General features: G+C 36.5%; 1 protein-coding gene across 2 annotated transcripts in view; it reads left to right on the top strand.

Annotated features, from left to right (window-relative positions):
• LOC119071460 (neurotrimin) overlaps positions 1-26,871 on the top strand; it is a 116,499-nt gene that overhangs the window by 85,894 nt on the left and 3,734 nt on the right. Inside the window, exons 8-11 of one of the 2 annotated variants that reach the window (XM_037176316.1) lie at positions 11,214-11,351; positions 13,223-13,375; positions 16,503-16,607; positions 21,266-21,379. In XM_037176316.1, the coding sequence (XP_037032211.1) occupies positions 11,214-11,351; positions 13,223-13,375; positions 16,503-16,607; positions 21,266-21,379 (510 nt within the window). The remainder of the gene's footprint in view (positions 1-11,213; positions 11,352-13,222; positions 13,376-16,502; positions 16,608-21,265; positions 21,380-26,871) is intronic. The other variant, XM_037176317.1, reaches the window with a different exon arrangement.

Here is a 26,871-nt window from a genome sequence, read left to right as displayed (position 1 = left end):
AATTGATGTTTCACGGTACTGGCTGTGTAGTGTTCTAGCCTGCCTCACCCACTATCGTTTCACATATATAAGATCCCAGGTCTTCTGTGTGCCAAGCCTATAGAAACTACAAGTCTTCGGAAAAAGGAAAAAAGTAGATAAATATGACTGCACTTCCAGACGCTGTTTCAGTAGCAGAGCCCCTAGAAAGAAAGTTAAAATTTTCAACTTTACAGTAACCTTTTTCCTAAGACTTGCAGGTTTTGTAGGCTTGCAACACAGAAGTACTTATATATCTGGAACAATAGTGGGTGAGGCAAGCTACAACACTACACAGTCAGTCCCTTGGAACATCAATTTTGCAGAGAAGGTGGACTCTCTGAACACTATATATTTGGTGAGCAGTCTTTTTTTTCGCTTGTCAATAAAAAGAAATAAAACGGTAAAACGTTATTAGGTCCAAAAAAATGTTTTTGTCATAACTTTTGTGGAGGTATACTTGCACCAACCAGTGCATACACTCCACCTGTAGTACGTCTTTCCAAGACCGACATTAGTACAGCATACCAATGATTTTAAATAATTATTTCTTGAGTTATTGCTGAAAAACTGTTCACGAGACCTCTGACAAGCCTTCACTTTTGAACACTTTGCACCGAAAACAAACAAAATTTATCGAAAAAAATAAAGATGTGACTTCTCTAGAATTCAAAGAAGAATCCGACGACCTATCACTCATTTCAATTGGGGAACCCGTGTTCCCAAAGATAATGAAATAACCTGCAGTTTTTGCGATATTACGAAAAGCTTAAAAATAACTGAAATGTCACTTCGCAATCTGTTGACAAATGAACAATGAAAATGTTATGAAAAGAATCTTGCATATGTTATGTACCAAGAAGGCGGATATCAAAAACGGTAGAGGTACAGCCGATCGCTATTTTGTTGCACAACATCTTATGATTAGAATTTTGCTATTTTGTCCAATTTAAACTCAACAATCAACACACGTTTTTAACGGTTTTGTTGGTTTTCTTCATGTAATTCGTTCCATTCATTCTACATGTATTTCATTAGGGTTTTACATGTCTCCCATTTCACACGAATTTCCTTCTCATGTTTGAAAGATCAGAAAAGCATTAGTATTTTACATGACTTGGGATTAAAAGATGAAAAGTATGGTTTTCGTGTGAATTTTGTTGATCCGAGGCGTAGCCGAGGTCAATAAACACGCGAAAACGAGACATTTCATCTTTTTATCCCGAGTGGTTTTTGCATGCTTTGGAAGTCGAAATTAGTGCGTGAAACATGAAAAGTACCGTTTTCGACGCATGTAGCATGTAAAATACATATAATGCACAAAAAAAACCTTCTAAATTGCTTACTGCCTTTGCGATCAAATCAGATTTGATCTAAACTGTTCTTTCAGAATTTTGATTGACGCTACCTAGTACTTCTTTAACTGCTTGGACACGCAAAGTATATGGTGCCACCACAAGCAGATAATGAGAACTAACCACTTGTATGTCAATGGTGCCAATCGACAAAATCAAAAATGAAATTGAATTCGTTGGTTCAATTGAATGTGGGAAGTGTGTAGGATGTAAAAGGAATGAATCCTACAATCCCATAGTCATAATATAATTGAGTACCTGTAGCTTATGTATCAATCGAGTCCGCTGGTGATGTTTTATGTTCTCATATGCCTAATGTAGGACAAAATACAAAATTCCTAAGAACTAACCGAAGAATAAAACATTTTTAGGATTGTTAATAGTCTACGTTCTACAATATGAAAATGTAACGACATTTTAGTGGACAACATACCGAGGTGATTATGGAAAGTTCAGTTAGAACAAACATCTGAAAAGAATTGCGATAGTCGCCTTTCGACGAACACACACTTGGTGTATGACATGTCTTTTATTTATTATCATTGTTGTGCAAGTGTCAACCAATTCTGTTTTTCTTGTGAGGTTTGATCTGTGATAGGGGGGTCCAGAATCGTATGGGAAAATAAAAGTTTCGAGAAAGTTGGCGGACCCCGGGGAAAACGAACCTATATGACCCACTGATAAAAAATGTATATGGGGCCGATGTGATCCGAGTTGATTTATGGGTCGCTCAAGGACGAAATATGTGAAAAACCACTAAAATGAGGGTTAAAGAAAATTAAACGTAACTAACAGATGCTGAGGTCACTTCTTAAGGTGAGTTGGATTATTTCACTTCAGAATAATCCAAAGAGACCGATTTAACGATTTGTAAGTGCATTCGCATCTCCCAAGTCAGTCAAAGTTTCCCAATCTGTTCACCCAGTCTTTGGGTTCTTCCAAAACATTTATGAGATGTGCATCGGATATATTCATATCTAACGAGAGCATTACAAAAAGAAATTTTTTCGAAAACAATTTTTTGAAGCTATATAGAAATCGATTTTGGTACAAAAATGTCAGGGTCGTGAACTCAGACAATTTTCAAATGACTGTTACGTCAAGACACCAACTTGAAACTTATTGTGTGTGGGCTCGTTAGAAAGCCACTGTCATTACCTTTACAACGACACCTAACACTTAATTTTAAGAGTGACTTCGCCTGACTTTGTATTACTTGGAAATTATCTGTCGATTTTTGTATATATCAATATTGTGATATATGATGAGAACGCTTATTGAGAAGTGTCGTGAATACAACATCGACATAGTCTTGCTATTCATAGACTTCGAAAAAGCTTTCGATTCAGTGGAAACATGGTCGATATTGGACGCATTAGACGAATGTAGAGTAGACTCAAGGTACTCCAACACAATTCGATATGTGTACAAAAATGCTACTTCATGTATAAAACTTCATAAGAGCACGGAGAAATTCAGAATTGGCCGAGGTGTAAGGCAGGGTGACACCATTTCACCGAAATTATTCACGGCGATTCTGCAGAGTGTTTTTAGGAAGTTAAACTGGAGTAAAATGGGAATAAATATAAATGGAGAGTACCTGAGCAATCTCCGCTTCGCTGATGACATAGTACCGATAGCAGCGAATCTAGGTCAGGCTCAGCTTATGCTACAACAGTTAAGTGAAGAGGCGAGCAAAGTTGGCCTCAAGATGAACTTATCGAAAACAAAAGTCATGACCAACATCGGGGACGATAGAGAAATCAAAATTGGTGACACTGTCATTGAACGAGTCGACAGCTACGTATATCTAGGACATAAGCTGAAGTTAGGTCTGGACAACCAAACTGCAGAAATAAGACGTAGGATTGGTCTTGCATGGGCAGCGTTCGGAAAACTCAGACTAATTTTCAAAAGCAAAATGAATAATAGTCTGAAACGCAAAGTTTTCGACACTTGTGTCCTTCCAGTGCTCACTTATGGAGCGGAAACGTTAACTTTAACGAAAGCATCCGAAGAAAAATTGAGAGTGACACAAAGAGCCATGGAACGGAGTATGCTTGGAATAACACTCAGAGACAGAATGACGAATCAATGGATTCGACAACAAACCAGGGTCGTTGATGTCATGGAAAGAATAGCATCTCTGAAATGGAGCTGGGCGGGACATATTGCAAGAAGGACAGACGAACGTTGGACCAAAAAGATCATGAACTGGCGACCATATAAAAGACGAGCTATAGGTAGACCACCAGAGAGATGGACAAACGGAATTAAGAATATTGCAGGTACAAACTGGCAGCAAATGGCAATGGATCGTACGAAATGGAAAGAAGTTGGAGAGGCCTACATCCAGCAGTGGATAGAAACAGGCTGAAAAAGAAGAGAAGAAGAAGAAGAATATTGTTAGGTGTGCCCAGACGATATAAAAATTCCAAAAAATGAAAACAACGCATTTTTGTTGCTCTTGCATCTAATCTAAGTTGTCTGGACCAAAAAAGTTTGATATTGTCGCTAAAAAAAATTTTCCATAGAAAGTAATGGAAAAAATGTATGGAAAATCACAGCGTTTTTTCACATATTTCGTCCTTGAGCTACCCATAAACCAACTCGGATCGCATCGGCCCCATATACAATTTTTATCAGGAGGCCATAAAGGTTTGTTTTCCTCGGGGTCCGCCAACTTCCTCGACACTTTGATTTTTTGGACCCCCTACTGTGAATTAGATAAATAATTTTGTTTTCAACTATTTTCCCTAAAAAAAAGTATGCAGAAAAATTAAAAATTAAAATTTCGACAGTCAACGGCGAATCGCGAGTGTGGAATTTTTTGTCTTTTGTGCTGACTTACAAAAAATGTTCGTCTTTTTCGTCTTTTTGGTGGCCAAAATGAAATTATCATGAATTTTCCAGAGTTTTAGTTCCGAAAATTATCTAATGAAACATCGGACAAGCAGAATATTTACAACATATTTTTTGTTGTAATTTTTGATGCTAAGACAAGCAGAAGCTTTCAATAGAGAAGTGGATTTACAATTATATTTACAATCGCCAAACAAATGCTTGATCTCGTCAAATCTTTTAGTATATCCAACGCTGCGGATTACCGTTCTTTTTAGCCCCGTACGAAGTACGAAGGGGCTTATAGGATTACGATGCCGTGTGTAATTGATGGAATTCGAAGCAGACGGTAAGGGCAAAGTGTTTGCCTATGTTCGTAGATGACGAATCCGCAATAAAAATTTGGGCCGTCTGTCCGTCTGTCTGTCACGTCGATATCTTGAGTAAATCAAATCCGATTTCAAAAATTTTTTTTCCCTGAAAGATAGTCAAGATAGTGAGGCTAAGTTCGAAGATGGGCGATTTTGGGTCGACCCCTCCCGAGCTGGGGCCCCATAAGTGATTTAACGTTTTCCGAAGATATCTCCGGACATTTAAACGTTACACTTGTAAGTGATACGTCAAATAAAAGGTATTTACAATACCGATCGACGAAAAAAAAGTTTATGAAAATTGGATTACCGACTCGTGAGTTAGACCCTTGGTGTGAACCAGGTACAGGGCGGCAAGCCGTTTTTGCTTATAGGCTGGCCAAATTTGAACGGATTTAGATAGATTTTGCTTTATTAGATAGGTATTGACCGTACCAATCAGGGAAAACAGGAGCGTAAGCTAGGTCTCTTGTAGTGAGCTTATATGTGGCTACTCGGCCGTACAGTGAAGGTGGTGGTTTTTTGTTAATATCTCGAGTAAAATTTGACCGAATTTCATGAATTTTTGTTTGTTTGAAAGGTACTAACGAATGTAAAGCAGCCGAACTATTCCACCTCCTAACAAAATGGCCGTCGGCCGCCATTTTGGATTTTTGTCAAAACAATATAAATCGATGAAAATGATAATTACAAAGTCACTGATCAGTGAGAAGTGTAGTTTGTGTTATATTTGAAAGGAACGTCGTACGGGGCTTCGTAATTGCGCTATGCGCAATTTTTAAGACGTACACATTTCATAAGAATTTTACTTTACCGACGTTTACGGCCGCAGTAGACTTACGGTAAGAGTAGGGCGATGGACGAACTAGGGTCACGTGCACAATGGATGTTCGGGTTTGTACGGGGCTCAGTCGCAGCAAACGCTCCGACTGTTCTGACGGCTCGTTTTGTTTGATCGAACCTTTAATCGGAATCCAAATATCAATTGAGTTTTGACGGAAAATTAAGTTAAACTGTAGATTATTCCGGGAGTTCCTTGTCAATACACTAGTAATGTGAGCACACAAGCAATTATGTAGGAAGAGCAACCGAAACGTCGCTTATCAAATAGGACAGCAGATCATAAACAAAATAGTAAAAAAGGACTCCAAAAATTGCTATGAATATAAAATATCAGGTACATTGCTACCATTGTCGACTCTGCTTTCACATATAACATTTCTTCCTACCCTTCTCACTTGAGTGATCATCAACATAATTTCACATTTAGGCTTAAATCAATCGGAAGTTTTGATTTTAATTCAGGTCATTTAAACGGTCGAAACGAAAAAGTTGATTAATTTATTTGCGGAGTAATTATAGTTTGTTGTCCATTATTCTCAGTAATTAAAAAAAAAATGAAGAAAAACGAGAAGTATGTTGCTAATATTCTGCTTGTCCGATGTTTCATTAGATAACTTTCAGAACTAAAACTCTGGAAATTTCATTATAATTTCTTTTTGGCCACCAAAAAGACGAAAAAGACGAACATTTTGTAAGTCAGCACAAAAGACAAACAATTCTCATGCGACTATCGCAATTCTTTTCAGATGTTTGTTCTAACTGAACTTTCCATAATCACCTCGGTATGTTGTCCACTAAAATGTCGTTACATTTTCATATTGTAGAACGTAGACTATTAACAATCCTAAAAATAATTTATTCTTCGGTTAGTTCTTAGGAATTTTGTATTTTGTCCTACATTAGGCATATGAGAACATAAAACATCACCAGCGGACTCGATTGATACATAAGAACTAAGATAGAAGAAATTGATGTGTGCAAAATAAAACCTAACGCTACAATCACGTAACGCGTCAGAATTTATTAAAGAAACGCGAAAACTAATTGATCAATTAAAAATAAAGCCTGACTTGTATCACTTTTAATTTAAATCGCTTGGTATTTATGTAGTTGGTACAGTAAATATTCAACCGAAAAATGTGTATGTATTGTCTCGAATGAAATTGATAGCTTCGACTAAATTGAATGAGAGGGCAGCAGGGCATGGTTACTAGGGCTTATCGAATTTTCCAAATTGTAAGGACCGCGATAGCCTGTGTGCGGAAAACGTATATCATCGAAAACTGTGTCCGGGCATGTGGTTGATGGATCCAATGGAGCCATGGAAGAAGTCCCCCCGGGCGACTTTAAGTTTCCGAAGGTCATAATTCGGAAAGTTGATAGTATTTTTGAAAACAATGTTCTAGCGGAATGTAGAGCTTTGAAAACTCTACAAAACTACCGAAGAAACCGATGGTCCAAAAGGTGTCACTGCCAAGATTGCCTAACATCGAAAATGTGACCATTTGGTTTTTGACTTATATTTCCTGAGAGACAAATGATTTTGTTTAGCCTGTGGTATGAGATGGTAGAGGAGGTCGAGCACTACCAGTACACTAGGCATGTCCCGACCGGATATACTCTTGAAATCACTTTTATAACATTTGTGAATGGAATTTTTAAGAGTGGCCACGTCGCCCACGAAGCAAGTGCAGACACTGCAACCGGTACTGGTGAGTCGAGGACACCTTGGCCAGTAAGTATGCATAATACTCCACGACATAGGCTGAACTCTTTCACAAAATATTTGTTATTTCGATGTGGCACATGAATTGAAAAACTATACTACGAACTTCAATTTTTCGTAAATTTATCGAAAAATATGTATAATCTGTGTATTTGCAACGAAATCGACTTCTTACTACTATTCGTGGGTGAAATAACTAATTAAATCGATTATTTCTCGTTTTTCTCATAAATTCAATTTATTCAGATTTTGTAGTACAAAGTGTGCCACATCGAAATCACAAATATTTTGTGAAAAAGTTCAGCTACTGTCGTGGAGTATTGTGCATACTTACTGGCCAAGGTGTCCTCGACTCAACAGCACCGGTTGCAGTGTCTGCACTTGCTTCGTGGGCGACGTGGCCACTCTTAAAAATTCCATTCACAAATATTATAAAAGTGATTTCAAGTGTATAATGGATCGGGACATGCCTAGTGTACTGGAAGTGCTCGACCTCCTCTACCACCTCATACCATAGGCTAAAAAAATCATTTGTCTCTCAGGAAATATAAGTCAAAAACCAAAAGGTCACATTTTCGATGTTAGGCAATCTTGGCAATGGCACCTTTTGGACCATAGGTTTCTTCGGTAGATTTGTAGAGTTTTCAAAGCTCTACATCCCGCTAGAACATTGTTTTCAAAAATACTCTCAACTTTCCGAATTATGACCATCGGAAACTTAAAGCCGCCCGGGGGGACTTCTTCCATGGCTCCATCGGATTCATCAACCACATGCCCGGACACAGTTTTCGATGATCTACGTTTTCCGCACACAGGCTATCGCGGTACTTAAAATTTGCAAAATTCGATACGCCCTAATGGTTACTAAATAAGATTTCAAAGCGCTGTGGATCGTGTGGAACCAGAAAAACTCTTGAACCACACAGAATATAAAATCTTATTTTGAGCCCAGTTTATATAATTTTCATTTTCTTCCCTTATTGGATTTAAAAAAAAACAGTAAAAATTTGTGCATTTTCATCACTTTTCTTGTAGTAGGTAAAACTTTGTAACCAAAATTGGTGGAAAACATATTTATGGTGCCATTATGAAGGCATTCATGGTATCGTTGAAAAGCTAGTGACATAAGCTACCCTATAGATGAACAAAAGAAATAAATATATTGATATTGGCATACTGTGATCACCACAATATAAACCTGTTAAACTGCCTAAACTTTCATATATGTGCTTTTATTCCATTCAGTTCACCTTATCTCAAAAACCGACAGCGCACTTTTTTTTCCTCGTTATGCCTAAAATTTTCAGTAGATTACTACCATTTAAGAGTAAATGGAACTTTGCATCGCACTTTTAATTAGACTTTGTTCAACGATAGTGGACTGTACAAAGCAAAATAATCGAAGGCATAGATTGGGTGAAAATTTTGCAGTAAGGGGACAATCACAGAATAAAGAATTTGTTATGGTCATATTTTTAACTTCAAAACGAAAGTAGATGAAACGTACATAAAGTAAAATAAAAGAAAGGGTTCATCAGTCAAGAAGGGATCTCCCCATCTAAATGGTCTAGTAAAATCTGTCCTTCCTGTCCTGACAGGATAAAGCTTTGCAATGTGCAATATTTTATCGTAATCTTGCGCTATCTGACATTCAAGGGCCCCAAGATAAGGTTGGGATAAGATTATGTTTTAAATCAGAATTGAAGCATGGTTTTAACAGCAAAAAAAACGCACATTGATGGTACCATAGCATCTGAACCAAGCACTAGAACAGATTTTCCAAGAGGGGCCTGCGTATGCAACCATACTATGCTGTAATTATAAATGATCAGAGTTGCCGGTGCACTATATTTTGGACACACATGCTCTAGTTGTTGACAGTATTTTGGTTTCGATAAATAAATGTTTCATTGAATTGTTTATTGACCTATTTTCATTAAATAATAATATTTGACCATTATTTGTGCGAATTTCTATTAATCTGTTTGAAGTGACCTACTTGTCCACGTTTTAAAAATTGTCCTGAAATTTCGACGACATGAGTATCGGCGACTTCCTAAAGAAACGGCGAGTAGTCGCCGTTTCTTCAAGAAGTCGCTGTTTCTTCAGGAAGTCACCGTTTCTTCAGGAACTCGCCGTTTCTTCTCGTCGTTTCTTCAGAAAGTCACAGTTTCTTCAGGATGTCGCCGTTTTATGTAAAAAGCGCTGACTTTCTGTGAAAACGATGACTTCCTGAAAAAACAACGAGAAGAAACGGTGAATTCATAAGAAATAACAAGTTCCTGAAGAAACGGCGACGGAAGGTTCTAATCGTTTTTTCAGGAACTCACCATTTCTTCTCATCGTTTCTTCGGGAAGTCAACGTTTCTTCATAAGGCCAAAAACCAAATTCTATCGTCTCTATATATGAAGTAGAAATTCTATCGTCTCTATACAGAAAGTCGATAATAAGCGATTTGGCGGTATCTTTTTGGCAGTAACTTTTTGGTTGTTGAATAGTCTTGCTGTAATAATCTTTCTGTATTGAATACCAACCATAAGGAAGTAATCCCTTTACGAATTTTCATTGTACATAAACAGCGTTTTAACACGCCGAGCGACCCGGCCCATTGCCCCGGAGCGAAGCGGAGGGCCGCAATGCGAGCCGGGCGCCGGAACGGTGTCGGTAACTTAGGAGTTAATTTTTTTTCACATAAACGTGTTTTCAGACACCGAGCGATATGTTTCTGTGTTGTACTTGAGTTTTTTGATTTCTCCATATAAAAATGTATGTAAAATTAAGAAAAGGCAGTAAAGGACAAAACAGAAAATGTGTCGGTTTTCAAAATTCAGAGCGTGTATATATAAAAAATGACAGACTATTTATGACACGATGCGAGAGAAAAAAAATTAACTCCTAAGTTACCGACACCGTTCCGGCGCCCGGCTAGCATTGCGGCCCTCCGCTTCGCTCCGGGGCAATGGGCCGGATCGCTCGGCGTGTTAAAACGCTTTTTATGTGCAATGAATTACACGGACTATTTATGACACGATGCGAGAAAAAAAAAATTAACTCCTAAGTTACCGACACCGTTCCGGCGCCCGGCTCGCATTGCAGCCCTCCGCTTCGCTACGGGGCAATGGGCCGGATCGCTATTAAAGCGTATTAAAACGCTTTTTATGTGCAATGAAAATTGGTTTTCATGTTGTAAAAAGATGAATTCTGTAGTGATGAACTAAACTCCTTTACGTTACATTTCGTAAAAGGATGAATTCCATAGGAACCAACAAAACGCCTTTACGACGAGACGAAAATTAGAGTTGATTTGGGATCTCAATGTCAGCTGAATTAGTAATCTTGAGTTGAGATTGTCAACTGAACAATTTCTTGAAATCGAAATTTCATCTCAAATCAAGAATAAGCCACTGTACGTAGATTTATTCATTTGAAATAAAATACAAAGCTTTTTATTTTATTTGTTTTAGTTGCTTGCAATCAGAGATTGAACGGTGAGATGCGTTGCTTCTGAAAGTCGTTGTTTCTTCTCGTCGTTTCTTCAGGAAGTCGACGGTTTCGAAGAAACGGTGACTTTCTGAAAAAATGGTGACATGTAAAGACGACTCTTCAGATTTTCTGATGAAACGGTGAGAAGAAACGGTGACTTCCTAAAGAAACGGTGACATCCTATAGAAATGGTGACTACCTGAAGAAACGATAACTTCCTGAAGAAACGACGAGAAGAAACGGCGACTATAGTGGCCGGTTCTTCTCGTCGTTTCTTCAGGAAGTCACCATTTCTTCTCGTTATTTTTTCAGTAAGTCACCGTTTCTTCAGGATGTCACCGATACTCATGTCGTCGAAATTTCAGGACAATGTTTTAAAATGAACTATAATTTTTAAATTTGTGCCAATTTGGAGGCTCTCATTAAATTTGAACTTGTGGCAGTTCAAAAAATGTTGTTTATTTTGCTGCAGATCATATTAGAGAGGCCAAATTTCTGTTAAAAAAATCTGTTCTAGTGCTTGGTTCAGTGCTCTGATGGTACTGGTAAAATAATAGTTGTCATTTATTTCACAGTTCCACCAATGATATGGATACAAAATCAACTAGTTGGAGCTGCAATAGGACAATCAATAGTTACGTTGGATTGTCAATCAGAAGCTTTTCCGAAGTCAATTAATTATTGGATGAAAAATGACTCCATTATCATTCCAAGTAAGTTATTTTTAACAAACATTAAAAAATCAGTCAAAAAAACTTTTTCAAGGTACGGCAAAACCTCGTGTCTTTACTCATAAAATAATGGATATCGCCAGGGCATCCAAGCTCAAAAATCTGACAATAAGTTTGGGAATAGGAAATACAAAGTTTTAAAAGTCATCGACGATGAATATATTTGATACACTTAAAATAGTCTATGATGACAGAGACACGTTGATGTCACTATACGAAAAGTGACATCCATTTCGGTTGTTGAATAGGTTATTTGAGCTCTCGGGATGCTCTCGTTCGTTTTCGACTTGTCAAAAATTGTTTTTGCAATGGAACAATAATTATTATGTTGTAGGATGGGTAATGAGATCGTTACACTTCTGTACATAACACGAACGAGCGTTAGCATGTGTGTGTGTTATGTACAGAAGTGTAGCCCTACTACCACATATATGATTTTATCGTTCCGGGGTGAGTATGTCATACATAAACGAAAACTGGAAAATATACTGATACACACATGCACACATACATTGTGCAAAACAAAACGTGTCAACAAATCCGTTTCATTCGAAGTCTCAGTAGCCGAATCGATTAGAGCGCGTCACTTTTATGTGATGGTCTTGGGTTCGCTCATCGTCAATTTTTTTTTTTAAATTAAATATTCACGTAGACAGGCAGAATCCCTTCAAACTAATTTCATTTTCAATCGAAACGATATCTGTTTCGATGTATGACTCAACAAAACGTGTTCTTACGTCGTTGATCAGATCGAGTTTTCAAAGTTTTGTATCTCGGCAGATATTAATCTGATTGAAAAACTAATAACGTTACAGAAGTCCTGAAATCACGCACTACACACTGGCATTTTGTTTGATTTTGTCCGTTTAGTCGAAATTTAATTATTTTCATCGTAAAAAAATACAAGAGAAAGGGTTCACATAACAACTACACACACACACACTACGCCATGTGTCGTGCACGTTATGTACTTTTCGAATTGAATCACATTAGCCGCGGGAATCCAACTAGCAATTTAGCAATTCGTACATATTCAGTGGTCGAATGGTTAGCACTGCTTGCTTTCACGCAAAGTTTCCGAGTTCGGTTCTCGTTGGGGTAAGGATTTTTTCCGAGTTTCTTTCATATATGCGAATGCAACACAACAATTGAACAGTTTAGTTTCTTTCATTTAAATGCAGAGTAAAACAAAACTCCCTTGGGACGGGTCGCGGTACGAGTTACGTATTAAGTTTTATTACATTGCGGTCTATATATCGATATTAAACACTGTTTTTCAGAGTATTATACCAAACATTATTTCTCTCAATTATTCCATTGATATGACGTCATTATTACTTATCTAGGTAAATATATCCTACATTAAAATGTCGATAAGTTGGTCGTTTCCGCAATACAATAAAAGAAAATATGATACCGGAGAATATTTCACGCGTAATACTCTCTTGTATATTACACAAATACTCGTTGCACTCGTATTTTGTGTAATATACACAAGTGTATAACGCTGAAAATATTCTCCGGTATCATAATCTACTATTATATGCTGACTACTGCGGGACGAAGTGTTGAATGGTCAATTCTCTTATTTAGAGGTAAACACTATCTTCTCACCGCATTTGAGTGAACAAAATAACAATTTTTGCCCCTCGAAAAAATGTTTAAAAAGTGTTGCAGAATGCGGAAAAGAGATAGAAAAAAGTTAACTACCTACATTCCTTGTTACGAATTCAAAAAATAAACTTTAATTCAATCTATTTCTGCGACAGTCCTGATTACCTACTCATGTATAAATAACGTACAAAATAAACTGAATGAATTAATTATAATATTTTGAATTATTTTGTTTCCAGGTGACAGATTCATTCCAGAAACTTTTGAGAATGCATACAAAGTACTTATGAAGCTGACAATTCTATCTGTAGATATAGCAGATTTGGGTCTGCTATATAAATGTGTAGCTAAAAATTCACTTGGTGATACTGACGGAACAATAAAGTTGTACCGTAAGTACATTTTATAATTGCTCAGGTTGAAATGTTTTTTATAGGACAGTTGAATTTTTTGAATCAATTATTTCTGAATATCCCGGGTAAAAAAAAGTGAATGTGAGACCCCTTTTGAGACCGTTTTTTTTTTGTATGGAGGTGAGACGTCTCTTTTCGAACCTTTGAGACTGGTTTCTTCTCATATACTGATGAATTGATGATGATGATGATTGCAAAACCGATGAGAAGTCTCGTTTTAAATGTTTTAATAGACTGTATGAGACTGACCGAGTGGTCTCTTCTTCTGTATTTTACGAGACTGACCGAGTGGTCTCTTCTTCTGTATTTTAAGAGACCGACGGAGTAGTCTCTATTTCTGTATTTTACGAGACTGACCGAGTGGTCTCTTCTTCTGTATTTTAAGAGACCGACGGAGTAGTCTCTTTTTCTGTATTTTACGAGACTGTCTGAGTAGTCTCTTATTCTGTATTTTACGAGACCGACCGAGTGGTCTCTTCTCCTGTATTTTACGAGACCGACCGAGTGGTCTCTTCCTCTGTATTTTACGAGACCGTCCGAGTGGTCTCTTTTTAAATATTTTGCGAGACTGACTGAGTGGTCTCTTTTCAAAATAGTTTACGAGACCGACTGAGCGGTCTCTTTTTTAGATTTGACTATGTTTCAGACTCAAAATATTTCAGTTTTTTCTAGATCCTTTTAGAGGCCATCTGAGAACTCTCACTTTCTTTTCGTTATTTTTTTAGGTTATTTGAGAAGTCCCATTTTTTTTCGAGATCCTTTTGAGGCCATCTGAGAACTCTCATTTCCATTTTCCATCTGTGAGATATTTCATTGACTTTAGGCTGTAGTTTCTTCCCGCATTCACAGATGGCACAGTTTTTTATTTTTTCTTATAATTCGCTGAAATGATAGACATTTTAGTGATATTTGATTTTTTTTACCTTTTTTTATTTCGTGATGTATTTTCCGGTCAACACTCCAACTACTAACCGCGCCGAATCATGCCTAACTTTTGGATTGGACTGCCAGCCACCTTACGCGTGTTGCTAAATTGTATATATCACGATATATCTTCGTATAGGTCTTATTTCGAACCGTTGTCACAAAAACTTTGAGACCGACCGAGTGGTCTTTCTTTGATTATTTTTCGGTGGACTTTGAGAGACTGACCGAGAAGTCTCGTTTTTGAACATTTTACGAGAATTTAAGAGACCGAACGAGTAGTCTTTTCGGATTATTTTTCATTGGACTTTATGAGACCGGCCGAGTAGTCTCATTTTTGAACATTTTACGAGAATGTAAGAGACCGAACGAGTAGTCTTTTCGGATTATTTTTCATTGGACTTTATGAGACCGGCCGAGTAGTCTCATTTTTGAACATTTTACGAGAATGTAAGAGACCGAACGAGTAGTCTTTTCGGATTATTTTTCATTGGACTTTATGAGACTGGCCGAGTAGTCTCGTTTTGAATATTTTACGAGAATGTAAGACACCGACCGAGTGGTCTTTCTTGGATTATTTTTCGGTGGACTGGGAGACTGACCGAGAAGTCTCGTTTTTGAATATTTTACGAGAATGTAAGAGACCGAACGAGTAGTCTTTTCGGATTATTTTTCATTGGACTTTATGAGACTGGCGGAGTAGTCTCGTTTTTGAATATTTTATGAGAATGTATTCGAATGACCGAATGGTCTTCCTTGGATTTTTTTTTCGTTGGACTTTATGAGACTGACCAAATGCTCTCATTTCAAGAACATATTTTTTCGAAATGCAGAGACCGACTGAGTGGTCTCATTTCAAGAACATATTTTTTCGAAAAGCAGAGACCAACTGAGTGGTCTCATTTTAAGAACATATTTTTTTTAAATGCAGAGGCCAACTGTTTCAATTTTTGACGTACTTTGACTCTGATCCACTGCAGAGACCTTTGAGAGTTCTCTTTAGAACTAAACTTTTATTTTACCTAATTATTTAAACTATTTGTGAGACTAATGATACAGTAATGATGAGAGTAATAAAGTTTTTTAGAAAATAGTTACGAAACCAATACCAACTGATCAAAATAAATACGCCGTCTAAATGGCTACTTACTTGTTCACAGAACTCGATGCAAACACAGCAGCAAAACTTGATAGAAACAAAATTGTGTTTATAATTAAAAGTTAAGTTCAAAAGAGAACTCTCATAGGTCTCTGCAGTCGGTCAGAGTCAAAGTATGTCAAATATTGAAAAAGAGACCGCTCAGTTGTTTTCTATTTCAAAAAAATGAGACCGCTCATTTGATCTCTGTATTTCAAATGTGTGAGTGAGACCACTCGGTCAGTCTCCCAAAGTCCAACGAAAAATAAATAATCCAGGAAAGACCACTCGTTCGGTCTCTTACATTCGCGTAAAATGTTCAAAAACGAGACTTCTCGGTCAGTCTCCTAAAGTCCAACGAAAAATAATCCAAGAAAGACCACTAGGTCGGTCTCAAAAATCTCGTAAAATAGTGAAAAAGAGACCACTCGGTCAGTCTCGTTCAGCCAAAGTTCAACAATCATCAAAGAAATAAAATATTGAGAATTAAATGAGACTGAAAACGTAATGAGACTGAAATGAGACCGTTGATCATGCAATCGTCAGAGCGATGGGGGTTGAAATTTAGTGGTAATGGTACCATTTGTACCTCTGGTATCATCGAGTATCCTCAAACATCCTCCATACCATGAACAAAGAATACTGTCGTCGTTGTGAAACGAAACGGCGAAAAATATGCAACATCATAATCGAACTAAGTAAATGGCGTACGAATACTGAAAGTTTCGAACTTTGTTATCCAGTAACGTAGCATTATAGCTTGAGTTGCCGATGTGTCAGCAACTTTGTCGTAATAGTACAATTTCACATTGACTTCCAATTCGGTCAATGTTTTCACACCTTTCTCTTTCATTACTCATTTTGAAATTGTCAAAAAAACCATGTAGCAACTGGCACAACTCGTTGTTATCGGTCGATAGTATACTGAATGATTCATTGACAAGTACTTTCGCGTAGATACGTCGTCGTGATCACTTCCATAAAGAAGCTCACGCTACTGAATAAAAACGCCCGTAATTTCATCAGAAATATTATTATTTTCAGACATACCACATTCAACTGTTATGACAACACCAACGACGACATCAGCAATATCGACCGCAACGGTTTCACAAAAATTAAATTATGCTGTACGCGAACAAGGATTAGGTATGTAACGCGAATTTATGTTTATTGATGTGCCAGAGCATCTGTATTTTCCTCATAACAAAAAAAAATCCTGAAGAATTTTAATAGTTCTGTATAAAATCGTATGTAAAAAAAAGGAAAACAACCGAAATTCTCAAGTGTCGGAAAACATGTCCCCCAAAAAATAAATCGCGTACTACGCTTGTATTCAGAGGTAATTCAAAAGAGTCGTCGTTGTTAGTTTATTGATGTCTTGAACCTTCAAAGTACTTAGTACGTTTCTTGCTTACAAGAAATTAGGCACGTTTCAATGTTCTTTTTTATGGTTCATTTGAAAAAAATAAAATTGTTGAATTTGTTTCTCTTTGAAAGTCATCTCTCCCAAGAGACTGCGACAAAATTATTAGAAATACTAAAACATAAGTTAGCATAAGCATTTGAATCTGTTGTAAATAGTATTTTAAATTTATTACTCTTGGCAATAAGAACTGGTTCATTTAATCATGGGACCACATTAGTACCGCGCGGTGACGCAAGTCATTTTTGTGATGCCCGATAGACCTTTCGCTTTTTTACATGCAACTGAGACCAGCAAAAAATATTTTGGCTAGTATTTCAGAGACGGTCCGATTGGCCATCAGTTATCCAGTTCGGCCTTGTATGCCCTGATGGTTGTTCCAAGATGGTTACGGTTTTGTGATTTTGGTTTTGTTTCTTTTTGATGCCTTGGAATCAATAATTTCTCAACTTTATCAGTTTTTTCGATGTATTTGGGAGGTGTGACGCAAGTCCTGTTATCCACCTACAAAAGAACTGATATCGGTGTAGGTGACGCTTACAGATTCGACATGCAAAAAGATATTCATCACAAATGGCAGCTGATGAGGAAAGTACGAGCAAGTTTTAGCAACAAAAATTTTACCAGAAAAATTTCAGAAAGAAAATTATAAAAAAAAATTGCGTCAAAAAGTGCCAGATGTTGAGGAAGGAAAATTGTTACAATAAAAAAGTTTCATATTTCAATAAAAAGAAGATTTACTATGAAAACCATTGAAAAAAATATTTAATTTTTTTAATAGAAATTATTGAAAAATATTGTTGCCATCCCGATGCCATCCCACTTATTAGAATCTTAGTAATAATCCAATTAGAATGAATTAGAATGGTTCGGATATCCTTTTAGTTTCATTCAAATTACAGCTTTTAAATTGAGATATAAAATCAAGCAGACATTTTTCAGATATTCTGTTTACACTTTTGTTCTACAGAATAATAATCTACATCAATTAAAAATAAATTTTTTATATTGCACACGGTCTATTGTGAAATATATTGCTTTAAAGAATGGAATTCAAACGGAAGAAAGCCGAATCATCTGCCAATTTTTGACGCAATTTTTTTTGTTATAATTTTCTTACTAAAATTTTTCTGGTAACATTTTGTTAATAAAACTTTCGCGTTCTTTCCTCATCAGCTGCCATTTGTGACACATATCTTTTTGCGTGTCGAATCTGTAAGCGTCACCTACACCGATATCAATACTTTTGTAGGTGGATAACAGGACTTGCGTCACACCTCCACTGTAAGTGGTTTTGGGCGATATCAGCTCTTTTGTAAGTTGGGATTTTTTAGAATTCGGTCGCAGATAATAGACAATCATATTGTGCAGTTTCAAAAATTCAAAAATTTGAAAGAAAATTGAAAATTTGACGAAAATCGAAAATTTGACAAAAATCGAAAATTTGACGAAATTTAAAAATTTTTCGAAAATAAACGCTCATAGCTCCCAAATAAGCGATTTTTTTAGGGGAACCATGAAACACTTATCGACTAGAATCTACAAAGAGATAACTTTGTCTTTTACACGAGGTTTGTATCTGCCGTATTTTCCGAGTTATGGCTGACATAGCTCTCACTTAAAACGCTTATAGCTCCCAAATGGTCGATTTTTTATGAAAACCATGAAACAAGTGTCGACTAGAATGTGAAACTCTATAAATTTGTCTTTTAAACGAACTTTCTATCTGCTATATTTTTTGAGTTATGGGTCTTATAACTCAATAGCTTAAAACTCTCATAGCTCCGAAATTATAAAATTTTATGAAAATTCCTTCAAATTAGTTTCTTAGAATTACGTCCTTGACATACGCTGAAAATTTCGTTGCAACAGAAGGACAAAGGGTTGGTGAAATTCATCAATTTCAAAATGTATGAAAATCAATTTTTTTTGTATGAAACTTTCAAGTTTTGAAATTTAATATGTCGACCAAATCTTAACCTTATGAGGCGTGTGATAGCTCGTTGAAGTCGTATGAACGCCCAGAATAAAATACGAATAAAATAAGTGTGGGTAGTAGGAGCGGAGGAGGAAAAGTCAAAATAGTTGTATATATATGTTTTTCAGTCCTACGGAAAAAAATTGTCAAATTTTTCTGTGTGAACGGAATTGCATCACGGCCCTTCACTAACGTAGGACCATGATTTGCTGGTAGATTAGAAAAACACGACCACAAATGGCAGGCGACAAGAAAATATAAAGACAAATGCAAACTATTTTCACTTCTCTAAGTGAAAAAATCATACCGAAGCGTAAAGCAGCACCCTCTGCGATATCAGTACTTTTGTAAGTTGATACAGGGACTTGCGTCACAATATCACAATTTACAATTGAAAGTTTTTTTTAATTAACACAGTTTTACACGACAAAAATATTTACGTAATGAAACTTCTAATTCACTAGTTGGTCCCGTAATGACCGAATTGTCTTTACAAAATTTTGTAAAGATGCGTCACTTTTTTTATATCAACAATAGGAATACCTTCCTCTTTTAAGAGGGTGGTGTGTGATATCTCGATAGAAAAAAAAATTATTACCTCATGAGAAAGTAAATTTTTTGGAAATTCGTTCGGTCCCGTCGTTCAGATCGTATAGCGCTTACCGTATGGTTACTGCATAGTTTGTAGAGTTGTTTATTACGTTTCACAGAGATTTTGTGTACAATGTCATTGCATAGAATTATTCATTCTGTTGAAATCGTTAGAAGAGAAAGGAGATAGATCAAATAAAGCAATTTTTTTTAATCGAAAAGTTTGGAGTTTTGTCTGGTTAGGACTCTGTCCTATACTACATGGGGGCTCTGAGATTGCAACTTTTGTTGTCTTCCCTGAAACTATGTCACACTATAGATGACGATGGACGAGGACGATGAGCGAGGAAAAAACTTTCTTCGGCTAGTAAGTCTCGAAATTTGGCGAACAAACTTTTCGCATGTTTCAGAATGTCTTGAGTAAAATATCAAAGGTTTTTTTGACTACCTGGTTTAATCTGGCGTAGTTCAAACAATATAAACAATCTTAATTTGACACTTTTTAATTCAGTGTTCTTGCTAGGAGCAGTGCTGTGGTTAAAATATACAACACTCATTCTTAGGCGGTAGCTATTATCACTTGTCAATTCAGTGTTCATGCTAGAAGCTGTGCTGAGGTTGTGTCCATGACTAATTTTTAAATAAGCAAGGAAAGTCGGGTGAGTCAAATAGGTGAAAACAGCTTTGGCAAAAAGTGAGGTTTTTGAATTTCCACTCATCGAATTAATTTTGAATTGATTGGTTTGGTTTATTTGGGAAACTCTGATTAAACATTTTACAATTATTAAAAACTAACAAAATTCAAATACCGATAAGCAAAATTGAACAATGTCTTAATTGAAAAATTTTATGATAAAAAAAACACCGAGGCCAGTCTTCGTTGGGCCCATTGTGTTATATCTCCGTTTTCTTATGTTTTCATATTCCCCTTTCGGGTCCGAGTAGCCACTTGCTTCCTGTAATAAAAGAGAGCACGTTAGCCAAGTTTAGCTTTAAGTGCTCTTCAGTAGTCAAATAAAAGTCTCCTAGATGTTTAGTCCTTAAATTCTTTAGAGCTGGGCAAGTGCATATAAAATGTCGTGCAGTTTCCGGTTCTAGACCACACCCTCTTCAAGTTGGATCATTTACGATACCTATCTTGTTGAGGTGATAGCCCAGGCTGTTGTGTCCTGTTAGGATTCCAATCAGCCCTCGCAACTTCCCTCTACCGAGACTTAAAAGAAATTTGGTGTTATTTGCGTTGCATCCCGCCAAAAATTCTTTCGACTGTCTACAGGTTGTAAGCGAATCCCATCTTTCCTGATGGTATCGTCTCGTCCTGTCCTTCAATCTCGAATTGATAGTAATCGTATAGTAATAGTCGTTTATTGTAAGAGCAGTATTACAATGCAATGCGGTGAAATAAATAGATTTTTGCAAGGTATTCTCGCATACAATTGCTAAAAGTTTCCTATGTGCAGAATAAGCACCAGCTGAATATCACCAGCTGGTGTACAAACAAAAACACTTTGTATTGTAAACAATTCACAGTGCATTTCTACGTTAACGTCATCTGTGCGCGCACATAACACGTATGAATGAAGTAAACACATTGTCAAGAATGTGTTTTGATTGTTTATCATACAATAAAGTGTGTGTTAGTAGATCAGCTGGTGATATTCAGCTGGTGCTCATTCTGCACATGGGAAACTTTTAACAATTGTAGATTCGTTTAGTCTGAACTTATGAAACGTACCGAAATTGATCTTCCTAAAATTGATTAAAATTAAATTAATCTATAGAAAGTAATGTAGCCTCGTTTTTTGCTTGTAGGTAATGAGAAGTCTTTTATGCCTAAGTCAATATCAGATGTGATTCCAACATCAACAAATACCTTATATGTGGGTGCAACATCCAGTTTATGGAATACAGTCGGACGAGATAGAGGTATAAAAAGTTTACAGCTTCATAAGATTTATTTTGTCAAAAATTTTATTTTTTATTTCGCGTCATTTAAAAAAATATATTTTATTTTCTCACATCAAAGATTCTACTTCTACATGACAACAATTCAAATACAAAGTCAATCGAAAAATTACTGTCACTGAACATAATAACAGATAGGGAACGCTTTTCGTAAAACATTTTTTATGTCGTCTAATATAAAAATATGAACTCAATATTATGTTGTAGAAAGAAAGAAAAAAAAATTGAGAAAATGGCAACATATTGGCGGATTTAGTGTTGTGGGTGGGTTGTATTTTATGAGTGAACATTCATAAAGTTTATAAGCACTATATCGTAAGCTATTTTTCACCTTCTAGTGCTGCTAGGAGCTAACAAGATTATGTAAGATTTTTATGATGTTGCGGATAAAAATCGGCTGTATGTATCGAACTGTAGAGGTTCTCTGTTAAAAAAAATGTTTCTATTTTGTGAAGTGATAAATGAGACACTACGACGTTCCTGATAACTACGTAAAAGTCTCATTATAATTATAAAATTGAACGGAAATCTAGAAATTTCTTACAGCAATAAACATTTATAAGTATCGTCATTTTATATCGTCATTTTATAAATTTCTTATTTCTCTTTTTTTGCTTACTTCTCTGATTATAACATATATTCGTACGTTAGTACGCGGGCGTGACGCAAGTCCACTACCAAAAATGTTTTAAAAACAAGGCATCAGAACAGTCGGAGCGTTTGCTGCGACTTAGCCCCGTGCGACCCGTAATCCTATTTCGTCCATAACCATAATACGTCCGTAGCCGTAATACGCCCGGAACCCTAATACGTCTACAACCCTCTAATGCGTCTGTTACCAAAATGCAAGTCAAGTTGGGCATGATCAAATTTTCTGAAAGTGTTCATTTTTAAAATTGCGCATAGCGCAATTATGAAAGCCCGTACGAAGTACCTCTCAAATAAAGCCAACAATTTACGACATTATTTTAGAAACCCAAAATTTTTTGCCAACTTTCCATTGGGTATTCAATTACCTCTCAAATAAAACAAAAATTAGCAAAATCGGATGATATTTACTCGATTTATGTGCAAAAAACACTTAGGGCCGAGTAGCGGCCTTAGTCCAAGGGCCCAAATTTAAAACTTTTTTTGCCACCATTCTATTCGGCATTTAATTATCTCTCAAATGAAACAAAAACTAGCAAAATCAGATGAGATTTACTCGATTTATGTGCAAAAAACACTTAGGGCCGAGTAGCGGCCTTAGTCCAAGGGACCAAATTTGAAACTTTTTTGCCATCATTCTATTCGGCATTCAATTATCCCTCAAACGAAACAAAAACTAGCAAAATCGGATGAGATTTACTCGATTTATGTGCAAAAAACACTTAGGGCCGAGTAACGACCTTTGAGCCCTCCCAACGAGCCCGCGTTGCATCTTACCAAAAACAATGTCTAATATTGCGCCGTTGAATCATTTGGATAACATTTTATACTGGGATAAGTCAGCAGCGCAACCTATCATAAATAATTGTAATTAAATAATGAGTGGAGATTAATGTTGGCGGGTAGATGAGTTGCAAGAATGAAATTATATATTCAATTTGTATTCAGACCAGTAAGGATGAACATGTAACATTTAAGAACAATTTATTTATGATAGGTTGCGCTGCTGACTTATCCCAGTATAAAATGTTATCCAAATGATTCAACGGCCCAATATTAGACATTGTTTTTGGTAAGATGCAACGCGGGCTCGTTGGGAGGGCTCAAAGGTTGTTCAGCAACGACCCCTCTAGCTTGAGCAAATCACAACCTTTTTTCAAAATTCTTTTTTTCCCCGATTGGTATCGACAAAAGTAAGGTCAAGTTCGAAAATGGGCATGGTAGGGTCGGCCCCTCCAGAGCTAGGGCCCTACAGGTGTTTTTCAGTCTTTCGATGATATCTACCGAAATACGCACGCAATAGCTGCTTGTGATATATCAAATGAAAGGTATTCACGAGTAGAACATTGTTTTTGGGTAAGATGCAACGTGGGCTTGTTGGGAGGGCTCAAAGGTCGTTACTCGGCCCTAAGTGTTTTTTGCACATAAATCGAGTAAATCTCATCCGATTTTGCTAGTTTTAGTTTTCCATGGAAGGTAATTGAATACCGAAAAGAACGTGACGAAAAAAGTTTCAAATTAGGGCCCTTGGACTAAGGCCGCTACTCGGCCCTAAGTGTTTTTTGCACATAAATCGAGTAAATCTCATCCGATTTTGCTAGTTTTTGTTTCATTTGAGAGATAATTGAATGCCGAATAGAATGATGGCGAAAAAAGTTTCAAATTTGGGCCCTTGGACTAAGGCCGCTACTCGGCCTTAAGTGTTTTTTGCACATAAATCGAGTAAATCTCATCCGATTTTGCTAGATTTAGTTTTTTATGGAAGGTAATTGAATACCGAAAAGAACGTGGTGAGAAAAGTTTCAAATTTGGGCTCTTGGACTAAGGCCGCTACTCGGCCCTAAGTGTTTTTTGCACATAAATCGAGTAAATCTCATCCGATTTTGCTAGTTTTAGTTTTCCATGGAAGGTAATTGAATACCGAAGAGAACGTGACGAAAAAAGTTTCAAATTAGGGCCCTTGGACTAAGGCCGCTACTCGGCCCTAAGTGTTTTTTGCACATAAATCGAGTAAATCTCATCCGATTTTGCTAGTTTTTGTTTCATTTGAGAGATAATTGAATGCCGAATAGAATGATGGCGAAAAAAGTTTCAAATTTGGGCCCTTGGACTAAGGCCGCTACTCGGCCTTAAGTGTTTTTTGCACATAAATCGAGTAAATCTCATCCGATTTTGCTAGATTTAGTTTTTTATGGAAGGTAATTGAATACCGAAAAGAACGTGGTGAGAAAAGTTTCAAATTTGGGCTCTTGGACTAAGGCCGCTACTCGGCCCTAAGTGTTTTTTGCACATAAATCGAGTAAATCTCATCCGATTTTGCTAGTTTTTGTTTCATTTGAGAGGTAATTGAACGTACGGGCTTTCGTAATTGCGCTATGCACAATTTTAAAAATGAACAGTTTCTGTAAATTTGACAATGCCCAACTTGACTTGCATTTTGGTAACAGACGCATTAGAGGGTTGTAGACGTATTAGGGTTCCGGGCTTATTAGGGCTACGGACGTATTATGGTTGCGGGCGAAATAGGATTACGGGTTGTACGGGGCTAAGTCGCAGCAAACGCTTCGACTGTTCTGATGCCTTGTTTTTATTGCGGATTCGTTATCTATGAACATAGACAAATGCTTTGCCCTTACGTCTGCTTCTAATTCAACATGTTACAAACGGCATATTAATCTTATAAGCCCCCAGTACTTCGTACGGGGCTAAAAATTTGAGGACGGCGGAGCATATTTACAGCAACTTTTTGAATTCTTTCCCTTAACTCCAACAACCCCCAATTTGGGTTATTTTCGATATAAGTGAGGTGATCCAGGATTGGTTCCTAAATTCGCGTTTTCGGATGTAAGATATAGAGGATATAAATTGCAACCAAATAACATAAATAAATGTAACATAACATCATAACATAACAGAAAATCAAACCAAACTTCCAAAACAACTGATATCAGTCAAAAACACTCAAAGAGTAAAAGAGACGCAAGTCCCTAGGCATACTTCCAAAATAACTGATATCGCTGTAGGTGACTCATTCTGCGCTTGTACGCAAAAATTAGGCCAAAAAAATTCTAGAAGAAAAATTTTACCAAAAAAATTTTGCGTCACAAGTGGCAGATGTTGAGGAAAGTACTGTTAAGAAAATTGTTAAAATATTATATGGAAAAATACGTCCTGAAAGAATGTACAAATGAAAAATAGCCAAATCATCTGCCACTTTGTGACGCAAATTTTTTTTGGTAAAGTCGAAAAGTCGGTGAAAGGAATATTTTTATAACGTGTCACCAATAATATTCTGGTAGATGATCGTCGTTTTGGTATTTTGGACTAGCAATTTTTTCTAAAGATTGAAGGTAAAATCCAAGATCAGTTAGATTTTGGTTTTCAAGTTTCTACAAAATTTTGGAGAAAACTACTGAATAAATAAAGTTGGATAAATTGGCGAACGAAAGCACTGACTTCAGTCGAAAATGTTGGTTCCCTGTTCACAAGTGGAAGCGAATACGTGAAAGAAAGGTATCAAAAATGTGAATACAAAACTCAACATGTGATCGAAACCCACACCGAAAAAAGAGTTCAATACTCAATATGCGGTGAAATGGGTGGAGGTATGTTGAAAAAGTTGCGGTCAGTGAAAGAAGGAGAATGACTACATTGAAATCGATCACACAGCAAAATAAAATCGGAGTGAAATGAGTAGGGCGTTGGTCGACAATAGACGCGAAAGTCGTTATGTTTGTGAAACGGTTGGACATTGGAAGAGGAATTGTTCAAAAAGGTCGCAAAGGAACGCCAGTCGCCTAATTAATGCCTTTAACCATAAGTCCAGGTCGAAGAACCACAATTTATGTGCACCAACCATTTAATTATTTCATTTACATAGTTACCATCGATTAGTAACACTGTGTAGCTCCAGTAAGCTAAACAACAATTTGAAGGAGCTACTTCTAACGGAAACATCAACCATTGTTCCCTTGTTGATGTGAGACACATCAATTTATTACTGAACCAATCACTTGCAGAATAATTACCTTCTTCATACGAATGCAATAAATTACATTTTCATTACACTCATAAATTCCAACGTGACACTTGAAAATTTAATTATTTTCACATCCCTATTTAAGGTAGATTGCAGGAGGAACATTATAATTTATATCTTTTTCAGCAGACAATACCCAGCCAAATACTGCTTGTGTTCGGCAAATAAAAAAGCACACAATAACTCGCATATCTCTGCATAAATATCAAACGGAGTCGAGTTTTTCCATTTTTCCTCACACAAAAACAAACAATAAATAATTCAATGGGGTTCGTTGATATCATTTTCTTATAAAACATTTTTCAATATCTGAGTAGAACCTCTTTTCTCATCATGTGAAGATATAATGATTTTGTGGATGTGGAAATAGAATTCTTTGCGGATACAAAACCGAGTCAATTTCTAATTTCATTTAAAATTTATTTTTGTAACTGAATGAAATATATTACCAAACGACACACGTTTAGCTGACTCTAAGAAAAATTCTTAGTAAAATATGTTGTCTCTGGAAACATATTTCAAAATTGTAGAATTTTTTATTCATTCTTTTATACTTTCATTTTTACAAATATGCAAGGCAAAATCGCTCTTATGTTAATGCTTCTTCCGAGAGTATATATACGATCTGATATGAAAACACTTTACTTTTGTGTTTCCCCATCTTGAAATTGGCCGGCATCAAAATGCAACAACGGCATATATGACGAGTTCCATACTTTGCTGTAGCGTTTTTTTCGGATCTGTCACCGGAAACGAGTGGATTATT

Source organism: Bradysia coprophila (assembly GCF_014529535.1).
Source record: "Bradysia coprophila strain Holo2 chromosome IV unlocalized genomic scaffold, BU_Bcop_v1 contig_5, whole genome shotgun sequence".
In the NCBI taxonomy this organism is placed as follows: Eukaryota; Metazoa; Arthropoda; class Insecta; order Diptera; family Sciaridae; genus Bradysia; species Bradysia coprophila.
This window is presented reverse-complemented; position numbering and strand designations above follow the sequence as displayed.